At 47.9% G+C, this 10,215-nt stretch overlaps 1 protein-coding gene across 1 annotated transcript; it reads left to right on the top strand.

Annotated features, from left to right (window-relative positions):
* Positions 1 to 7,902: 7,902 nt before the first annotated feature.
* LOC121630041 lies at positions 7,903 to 9,809 on the top strand. The gene is made up of 4 exons (XM_041970077.1): positions 7,903 to 8,495; positions 8,940 to 9,141; positions 9,214 to 9,415; positions 9,542 to 9,809. The coding sequence occupies exons 2-4, from the start codon at positions 8,943 to 8,945 to the stop codon at positions 9,741 to 9,743; spliced, it is 603 nt and encodes a 200-aa protein (XP_041826011.1). The 5' UTR covers positions 7,903 to 8,495; positions 8,940 to 8,942; the 3' UTR covers positions 9,744 to 9,809.
* The last annotated feature ends 406 nt before the right edge of the window (positions 9,810 to 10,215 follow it).

The following is a 10,215-nucleotide window of genomic DNA, read 5'->3' as shown; positions in this document are numbered from 1 at the left end:
CAAAACAGACAGGAAACAGAGCCTGGATACGTGCAGGGATAAACCGAGACGAACTGACCCTGAAGGGATGTCACAGACCAGTTTAAATAGCGCTTGGCACAGGTGGAGAGCATCAGCAATCAAACTGAAAACTGGCGATGCGTTCGGGAGCGGCTGGAAAAACCGACCCCTATTAGCGGAGACGTGGCACAAAGATGTGACATTTAGCAAAGCTAGCTTCAGTGTGCTAAAAACATTACCTGTGCAGGTGTTGTTCTGGGCAGGCTGAGGCTTTTGAGGAATGAACACAAGATGTGATAAATGTATAGAACGTATTGGGTGAATCTGGCTTTACTGAACATTTATCAGTCTTTTTGTTGCCTATTAAAACAGGGAAAAAGGAAACTACTTGCATTTCAGGCCCGGCTTCTCCTGGAGAACTATGAGTACCCACATAGCTGCAGCCTGGACCAGCACAGATCCATCAGATGCTGGTTGTTATCAGGCTGGAGACAGATGAGGAGTTTGGTTCCATCCTGGAGGGAGGGGAGGTGGACGCTGGGAAGACTGGGTCAGAGCTCGCTGGGGGACTGGTGGGGAAGGATGAAGTGGGATGTTTTGGGATGGAAAGATGGGACTGGGGCATTGGGTCAGTTTGGTTGCCATAGCGACCAGTTCCTTCATGTGGGAGATGAAGTCCAGGAGGGGTGGGGAGGATGGAGAGAGGGAGGGTGACCTGGCTGGAGTATGATGAGATGAAGGGGGTGGATCCTTGCTGGAAGCTTTGGGGGTTCTTCAGGAGGGACTGAGGGGATTTTTCTCGAGGTTTTGTCTAGGCTGTGTCTTATCACATTGTTTTGGTCTCTCTTGTCTGTTGTCCTTGTCCGAGGGAACAGACTCTGTTCAGAAAATAAAACAGGTTGGAGGCGAACAGCTTCACTTCTGACCTGCTCAGGCAGAATCCATCCATCTTAAAAAAGTTCCTGCGGTTCCAGAAGAAGTTGAAGTTGTCTATAAATGAACTGGATGTGGTTCATACAGCCGACAGCCATGTATTCAGACTAAACAGCCTGCTGGATCTTTCCACTCCTCCTCTGATGGGATGAGGCCACTGATGGATATCCAAGCATCAGACAGCTGATCATATCCAGCAGTTCAGTAAAATCCTGCTTCAGCACCTCAGATTGTTGTTTCACAGCATCGTTCGTCCCCACATGCAGGATGAGGTTTTGGTGCGCAGCCACAATTTGCTTAATTTTGCCTCTCACATCTAAAACCATATCCTTGGGAAAGCACAGTACTTTTGTACGTTTTCCACACACATTTCTCAAGTCTTTCACACTGAAGTCACCAACAATCAGAGTCTGAGGCCCAGCCGTTTGCTTTTCTTGTCGCCTTTTACTTTCTGATTTTTTTTTATCTAACCTCGGTGTGTAGGGAGATTTCCTTTTGGTCATTGGATGTAGATCCAGAATCCTGCAGCAGTGGAGCAAACCTGTTGTGTAATTGCATGTCCAGTTGTTGTGGAGCGGATTTGTTAGTGTTCCTTCTGATAACTGGCCATGACTGTGTCTTGCTAATGAGAGGGGTTGAGGAAGTGCTTAGTCTGGATGGCAGAGCAGGCCAGCCGGTTGCATCGCTAATCTCAGCAAACTGGGCTCTGCCTGTTATTCGTCCTCCCATTTCCCTGTGAGATGATTTACTCTTTGGCTTTGCACCAAGAGCATTCCAGGGTGGACTATCAGTGAAAAGTTAATACCTTGCACATTGTCCTCCCTTTTCTTTCCAGCTACGTTTGTGCTAATTAGCTGTGTGTTAACACAATCTTGTCCACTGTTTTTTATTAAAGGCAAGGTTGTTTCATTTCCACACAATCCATTCACTTCCACATTCACCTCGAGCTGCTGAATCTTTGTTTCCAGCATGTTGATCCTCTGTAGAAGTTTGTGATAGTCATCTGTAGAGAAGGGAGGAATCTTGCAGCTAGTTAGCTTTAGCTCCTGAATAACTGTAGATAAGCCTTCTGCTATTTGTAGGCCACGCTGACGTAACACTGACAAGATTGTAAGAGTCTTAAAAAAAAATAGCAGTATCCAACCAAATCTACCACAAATGTAGTAGTCATGATGTGGTACTGAAGGTAGTAGTCTTGATGTGGTACTGAAGGTAGTAGTCATGATGTGGTACTGAAGATAGTAGTCATGATGTGGTACTGAAGATAGTAGTCATGATGTGGTACTGAAGGTAGTAGTCTTGATTTGGTACTGAAGGTAGTAGTCATGATGTCGTACTGAAGGTAGTAGTCATGATGTGGTACTGAAGGTAGTAGTCGTGGCCGAAGTCTGGATGCAGATTAGGGTATACGGTCATTTTACTGAAAATAGTGTTAAGCTTCTGGTACATTCCCAGTCTGGCACTACAGCCGCTGAAGAAAGCAGCAGCTAGCAGCTGGGATCCGGGCCTGGCTCCTCCGTTACCGTACCTCTCATCTGCAGATGAACCGGAAGCTGCACACAGCACTGCAGGGACTGGAGAAGCAGGAAGGAAGTTTACTATCACCAGGAGAGCACGAGTCCAACAAACGTCTGCTGGAGACCATCTGAGAGGCCACGTTTCAACACACACTCCTGTGTGTGTGACCGGAGTGTGTGACTGGAGTGTGTGAATGGTGTGTGTGTGAGACGTGGGTGTTTGAATCATAGATGCTTATGAACTGGCAGCATGTGACTGGAAACGTGGTAGCTTCCTCTTGGGAGATCAGAGTGAACTTTGGGTCTGGGTGACCGTCTGGTCTGTGGCTGCGGCGTCAGGTCAGGTTTCTTTAAATATCGCCTTCCATCAAGCTGCTTTACAAGCTCCAACACGTCTAAAATAAGATGACGTGAAGAATGACAGAGCAATAAATAAAGCCTTTTGACAAAACAATAAAAACTAATTAAAGACAACTAAGACAATGAAAGAAAAATCTTTAGGTTAACTAGCAATAAAAGTTATTCTACAAGAGAGATTTAAAACGTTGCAGTGAGCAGATCTAAGACTGAGAGGGAGGTTGTTCCAGAGTCTGGACCTCTCCTCCAAACCTAAACCTGGTCCTTGGAATGGATAACATCACCTGGAGCTGGATCTCATGGATGTGGCTGCATCATGAATAAACTGCAGACCAGACGGGTAAGAAGGAGCTCGACCGTTTAATGCTTTAAAAACAAAAACCAGGATTTTGAATTGGATACTGTAAGAAACAGGAAGCCGGTGTAGAGAAGCTAAAACCAGTGCTACGTGCCTTCTCTGTTTGGTACCAGCCAGCAGACCAGCTGCTGCACTCTGGACCAGCTGGTGACGATGGAGCAGCTGGAGTCGATGGACCAGCTGGAGACGATGGACCAGCTGGAGTCGATGGACCAGCTGGAGACGATGGACCAGCTGGAGACGATGGACCAGCTGGAGAGAATGGACCAGCTGGAGACGATGGACCAGCTGGAGTCGATGGACCAGCTGGAGACGATGGACCAGCTGGAGACGATGGACCAGCTGGAGTCAATGGACCAGCTGGAGTCGATGGACCAGCTGGAGACGATGGACCAGCTGGAGATGATGGACCAGCTGGAGAGAATGGACCAGCTGGAGACGATGGACCAGCTGGAGATGATGGACCAGCTGGAGAGAATGGACCAGCTGGAGACGATGGACCAGCTGGAGATGATGGACCAGCTGGAGTCGATGGACCAGCTGGAGTCGATGGACCAGCTGGAGACGATGGACCAGCTGGAGACGATGGACCAGCTGGAGATGATGGACCAGCTGGAGAGAATGGACCAGCTGGAGATGATGGACCAGCTGGAGAGAATGGACCAGCTGGAGACGATGGACCAGCTGGAGATGATGGACCAGCTGGAGTCGATGGACCAGCTGGAGACGATGGACCAGCTGGAGACGGTGGACCAGCTGGAGTCGATGGACCAGCTGGAGACGATGGACCAGCTGGAGTCGATGGACCAGCTGGAGACAATGGACAGAAGACTGATCCAAGCAGAGATACAGAGAGCTGCAGCAGTCCAGTCTGCAACAGATCACATGTTCAAAGACATTAGCTGGAAGGCGTGACTTCACCTTAGCTAGCTACCTCAGGTGGAAAAGCCTGATTGGACTACTGCACTCACCTGCCTACACAGTTTAAAGGAACCATCAAGGTTCATGCTGAGGGTTACACGAATAAAAGTAAAAGGCCCAGAACAGCGTCAATACCCGGACTAACAGCGTTGCCAAAAATGACCATTTCTGTTTGCTTTCATTTAATTTTAGGGAATTTCAGGACATCCAAAGTTTAACATCTTCAACACAATAACAGATTAAATGAATGCTTTTAAGAGCAAATAAATCGTCAAAGGTGTGGGTGCAGCAGTGCTGGTGGTGGTGTGGGTGCAGCAATGTCTGGGTGGTGTTAGCGGTGTGGGTGCAGCAGTGTCTGGGTGGTGTTAGCAGTGTGGGTGCAGCTGTTTCTGGGTGGTGTTGGCAGTGTGGGTGCAGCTGTTTCTGGGTGGTGTTAGCAGTGTGGGTGCAGCAGTGCTGGGTGGTGTTAGCAGTGTGGGTGCAGCTGTTTCTGGGTGGTGTTAGCAGTGTGGGTGCAGCAGTGCTGGTGGTGGTGTGGGTGCAGCAATGTCTGGGTGGTGTTAGCGGTGTGGGTGCAGCAGTGTCTGGGTGGTGTTAGCAGTGTGGTTGCAGCTGTTTCTGGGTGGTGTTGGCAGTGTGGGTGCAGCTGTGCTGGGTGGTGTTAGCAGTGTGGGTGCAGCTGTTTCTGGGTGGTGTTAGCAGTGTGGGTATAGCAGTGCTGGGTGCAGCTGTTTCTGGGTGGTGTTAGCAATGTGGGTGCAGCAGTGCTGGTGGTGGTGTGGGTGCAGCAATGTCTGGGTGGTGTTAGCGGTGTGGGTGCAGCAGTGTCTGGGTGGTGTTAGCAGTGTGGGTGCAGCTGCTTCTGGGTGGTGTTGGCAGTGTGGGTGCAGCTGTTTCTGGGTAGTGTTAGCAGTGTGGGTGCAGCAGTGCTGGGTGGTGTTAGCAGTGTGGGTGCAGCTGTTTCTGGGTGGTGTTAGCAGTGTGGGTGCAGCAGTGCTGGGTGGTGTTAGCGGTGTGGGTGCAGCAGTGTCTGGGTGGTGTTAGCAGTGTGGGTGCAGCTGTGCTGGGTGGTGTTAGAGGTGTGGGTGCAGCAGTGTTTGGGTGGTGTTAGCAGCGTGGGTGCAGCAGTGCTGGGTGGTGTTAGCAGTGTGAGTGCAGCTGTGTCTGGGTGGTGTTAGCAATGTGGGTGCAGCAGTGTCTGGGTGGTGCTAGCAGTGTGGGTGCAGCTGTGTCTGGGTGGTGTTAGCAATGTGGGTGCAGCTGTTTCTGGGTGGTGTTAGCAGTGTGGGTGCAGCTGTTTCTGGGTGGTGTTAGCGTTGTGGGTGCAGCAGTGCTGGGTGGTGTTAGCAGTGTGGGTGCAGCTCTTTCTGGGTGGTGTTAGCAGTGTGGGTGCAGCTGTTTCTGGGTGGTGTTAGCAGTATGGGTGCAGCTGTTTCTGGGTGGTGTTTGCGGTGTGGGTGCAGCAGTGCTGGGTGCTGGGGGTGGTGTGGGTTTTCCTTCATGGTTTCATGTCCGCGTTCTTCTTACCTCACATCTTGTTGTTGTTCTGGATGCTGAACCAGAACCTCCACCCTGGCAGGGAGTTTGTCCAACACGCTGTGGGAAAGTCCTGCTGTCTTGGTTCTGGTCCATTCCCTGCAGGTCAGCTGTTCCTGGCCCCCTTCATCCAGGGATGGAGCATTCCTGCCCAGATAGGAATGATCTCTTCCTGGATGAAGATGCCTCCATCCAGAGAGCATGGTGACCATTAAAATGTCTTGTAGTTCCTGAAGGCACCGTGGAAAATTCAGCTCGATTCACTGGAAAGAAAAAGTCTGGACCACCTGTCCAACCGACTCTAAAACCTGGTCTGGATGGACATGCGGTTCTATGGTTCTATCAGCTGCTGCTAAATGATGACTCAGGATGCAGGTCCGTCTGGACATCATCGCCCCGGAAATTCCTCTAGACTGATTCAGTCTGTCTGCAGGTGGAAGATCTTCTGACTGTAGAGGAGAAATGTGGAAAGCTTATTAAACACTTTCATGATTGCTCCATCTTTGCTCCTCTCAGCAGCTACGTCCTGTTTTCTCTGTGGACCTGGACTTTCCGGCTCTTTATTCCTCAGAGCCTCTGCGGGAATGCTGTCCGTCTAACCTGAAACCTGTTAGACAAGTCCTCACCCAAAGACATTTTCATTTTCTGGTTCAACCCTGCTTCCAAAGAAGTTTGAACAAAGTGAAGATGGAATGGGTCCAAAGAAAGTTCTGTTTCCGTATGTCTGCATGGGTAAAACGGTGAGAGGTGAAGTGGTTGCATTTGCATGATCACTTAGCAAAATTCACTCCTAAAGCTTAGTACACACACACACACACACACACACACACACACACACACACACACACACACACACATCCTAGTTGCTGGTGTGTTCGTGTTGTTTTTTAAAGGTTTTTCTCTAACAGGACTATAGATGGTCTGTAGATGTCTGTAGATGGTCTATAGATGGTCTGTAGATGGTCTGTAGATAGTCTGTAGATGGTCTGTAGATGGTCTGTAGATGGTTTGCAGATGGTCTGTAGATGGTTTGCAGATGTCTGTAGATGTCTGTAGATGGTCTGTAGATGGTCTATAGATGGTCTGTAGATTGTCTGTAGATGGTCTATAGATGTCTGTAGATGGTCTATAGATGGTCTGTAGATGTCTGTAGATGGTCTGTAGATGGTCTATAGATGGTCTGTAGATAGTCTGTAGATGGTCTGTAGATGGTCTGTAGATGGTTTGCAGATGTCTGTAGATGTCTGTAGATGGTCTGTAGATGGTCTGTAGATGTCTGTAGATGGTCTGTAGATGGTCTGTAGATGTCTGTAGATGTCTGTAGATGGTTTGCAGATGTCTGTAGATGTCTGTAGATGGTCTGTAGATGGTCTGTAGATGTCTGTAGATGGTCTGTAGATGGTCTGTAGATGTCTGTAGATGGTCTGTAGATGGTCTGTAGATGGTTTGCAGATGTCTGTAGATGTCTGTAGATGGTCTGTAGATGGTCTGTAGATGTCTGTAGATGGTCTGTAGATGGTCTGTAGATGTCTGTAGATGGTCTGTAGATGGTCTGTAGATTGTCTGTAGATGGTCTATAGATGTCTGTAGATGGTCTATAGATGGTCTGTAGATGTCTGTAGATGGTCTGTAGATGGTCTGTAGATAGTCTGTAGATGTCTGTAGATGGTCTGTAGATGTCTGTAGATAGTCTGTAGATGGTCTGTAGATGGTCTGTAGATGGTTTGCAGATGTCTGTAGATGTCTGTAGATGGTCTGTAGATGGTCTGTAGATGTCTGTAGATGGTCTGTAGATGGTCTGTAGATGTCTGTAGATGGTCTGTAGATGTCTGTAGATGGTCTATAGATGGTCTGTAGATAGTCTGTAGATGGTCTGTAGATGGTCTGTAGATGTCTGTAGATGGTCTGCTGGTCTCCAGGAGCCTTCAGGATGTCCCTGCTTCTTTCCAGATGCAGCAGCTGTTTAATTTCTGTTTCGCTCTGTTTGCAGCTTTTCTGCTTCGTTTTCTATCTTTTGTTTTCTTCTCCTTTTTTCTATTTTTTCTCCTCTATCCACCGTTTTCATTCTGTTTCTGTGGTCCAGCAGTTAGAAGCAACAACATATTTTAAAATATTAATGAAGAATAACAACCAGGACTTAAGGGGAGCCCCAGATCCAGAAGCCTCTCCTGGCAGAGGAAATTAGTTCAACTCAACACAGCAGCCAGACCATCATCCTGCTGCCACCGCGCCGGAGAGGCCAGGGTAGAAAGAAAGAAATGAAGAGTTTGTCATGTTTCTCTGGAGTTGGTGTGTCATTTTCCCCTGTAGAGTTAAAAGAGGCTGTGACTCATCTCTACAGCCGGGACAAAAACAAACAGGTTGTGTTTGTCACCAACTAAAATGATGACTTTGTTTCTTAAAATGGAACGAAAACCATTTTACTGGGTTTTAATGCTGCTTAGTTACTGAAATCTTTCCCACTGCCAGTAGTGGGATTTTAAATGTGTTTCTGCAAAGAGAATCTGAGCTGGTTCCAGTCTTACAGCCCAGTCAAACTGAGACCATCCACCAGTTGCGCTCCCATCCAGCTGGTAAATACCCCCCCTGGTCTTCCACATTCAGCACTTCCTCACTTCCTGTGTTGTGGAAGGACCTCATTGGTATGCTGCATCGGTGGCTGAGAGGGCAGGACCAGGAAACTCTACAAAACCTCCTGCTGCAGCAAATATTTCACAGTTCATCGTCTCACCACTAAAGCTGCAGTGTAGAGGAGACTGAGGAGGACCACTGACTGGAGCTGGACCACTGACTGGAGCTGGACCACTGACTGGAGCTGGACCACTGACTGGAGCTGGACCAAAGTAAAGCAATCAGGGAGCCGGGAAGACCTGGTGAGATGAAAATGTGTTAATGCATGTTCCTGTTTCTATTCAGAGTTGTTGTGGAGGAAATCTGGGAATAATGGGTCATCTCTATGCATTAGCGGTTTAGTAAGGAATGCCACATAAAAGAATAAATCTGGAATAGAATGATGAAATACATGAGCAAATGTATAAACTAATAAAAACCAAGTATTTTCAATAATTTAGTTTCCCCATTCTTTTCCTTATTTGTTTCTTCCTAGGATTATTTTACTCACTCAGGTTTGGGTTCACATTTAGGTTCAGGTTCAGGTTTGGGTTCAGACTGAGGTTCAGGTTCAGGTTTGGGTTCATATTTGGGTTCAGGTTCTGGTTGTGGTTCAGATTCAGGTTTGGGAGTCGTATGACTTGGCTGTAGCCTGCAGTGAAAAAACTTCTGACACGGATGTTTTTCGTCCCATTTTGTCTTTGCAGAAAATGTTTTTAGCTGAAACCAAATCAGTTATTGATAATCTTGGAGCCAAAAAACATCTGATCTCCAACCATGACATGAGCAATAAAGTGGAGCTCCTGACTCTGGTCAAAGTCAGAGAGGGAAGTTTCTGGCAGCTTCCAAAGTACAAGGCCATGCTGTGCTCGCTGCCTGAGTTTCTGGATGAGAAGGAGTTCCAGCCGGGTGAGTGAACTGACTTGCACAATCACACAAAGAAAACATGCCAAGTTTTAATGACATAAACACTTCTGCCAGAGTTTGAGGAGGAAGTTCTGGTGAAGGATTTCATGACTTCTATGGAAACCAGCAGGAGTGGCAATGCTGGGGGAGGAGATAATCTGGTGGGTGGAGCTAAAATCTCAGCAGGCGCTGACACTGTGGACGCTATGACTGCACCCGTCTGCCTCAAGAAGAAGAAGGCCAACCTGAAAAACATCAGGAGCAAGTTCAGCCGCAGGTACCATCTCCTAACTCCTCCTTACATCTCCTAACTCCTCCTTACATCTCCTAACTCCTCCTTACATCTCCTAACTCCTCCTTATATTTCCTAACTCCTAACTGCTCCTGCTGTGGTTTAATTTAGGACCATTAACAAGGACATGTTGAAGCAGCTGAGACTGAAGGAGACAGACAAGCTGGCCTTCGTTAACCAGACGGTTTACAACACTGGACCGGTCAAACTGATCCGAAAGTCCAACAAGGAAGGTTCCATCTCAGCATCATGCCAGAAGATGCTGAATCTGTTGGTGAAGGTAAGTGAAGCCGCAGAGAACCAGAGAAACTGACCGCAGGTCTGCTGATGGACTCCAGCTTTCCATCAAGCTCGTCTCTAAGTTTTCAGTCATCCTGCAGGACTCGCTCAGATGTCTGTAGAAGGTACACATGCTGTTGGGAAAGGTTCATCGTGTTGGTGGAACGATTTATTGTGTTGGTGGGAGAGGTTCATCGTCTTAGTGGGAACGTTTCATCGTGTTGGTAGGAACGGTTCATCGTGTTGGTGGGAACGATTCATCGTTTTGGTGGGAACGATTCATCGTGTTGGTGGGAACGATTCATCGTGTTGGAGAAACTGGTTCATCGTGTTGGTGGAACTGGTTCATTGTGTTGGTGGGAACGGTTCATCGTGTTGGTAGGAACGGTTCATCGTGTTGGTGGGAACGATTCATCGTTTTGGTGGGAACGGTTCGTCGTGTTGGTGGGAACGATTCATCGTGTTGGTGAAACTGGTTCATCATGTTGGTGGAACTGGTTCATCGT

The sequence above is a fragment of the Melanotaenia boesemani genome, chromosome 19, assembly GCF_017639745.1.
Source record: "Melanotaenia boesemani isolate fMelBoe1 chromosome 19, fMelBoe1.pri, whole genome shotgun sequence".
In the NCBI taxonomy this organism is placed as follows: Eukaryota; Metazoa; Chordata; class Actinopteri; order Atheriniformes; family Melanotaeniidae; genus Melanotaenia; species Melanotaenia boesemani.
The sequence above is the reverse complement of the archived record's forward strand: the minus strand, read 5'-3'. Positions and strand labels throughout refer to the sequence as shown.

Bases quoted from the DNA above. Each gene is read 5' to 3' on its own strand.
- LOC121630041 (XM_041970077.1), top strand. From the start codon at position 8,943: ATGTTTTTAGCTGAAACCAAATCAGTTATTGATAATCTTGGAGCCAAA. The intron at 9,142-9,213 runs GTGAGTGAACTG...CACTTCTGCCAG, and splicing joins TGAGAAGGAGTTCCAGCCGG to AGTTTGAGGAGGAAGTTCTG. The intron at 9,416-9,541 runs GTACCATCTCCT...GGTTTAATTTAG, and splicing joins AGGAGCAAGTTCAGCCGCAG to GACCATTAACAAGGACATGT.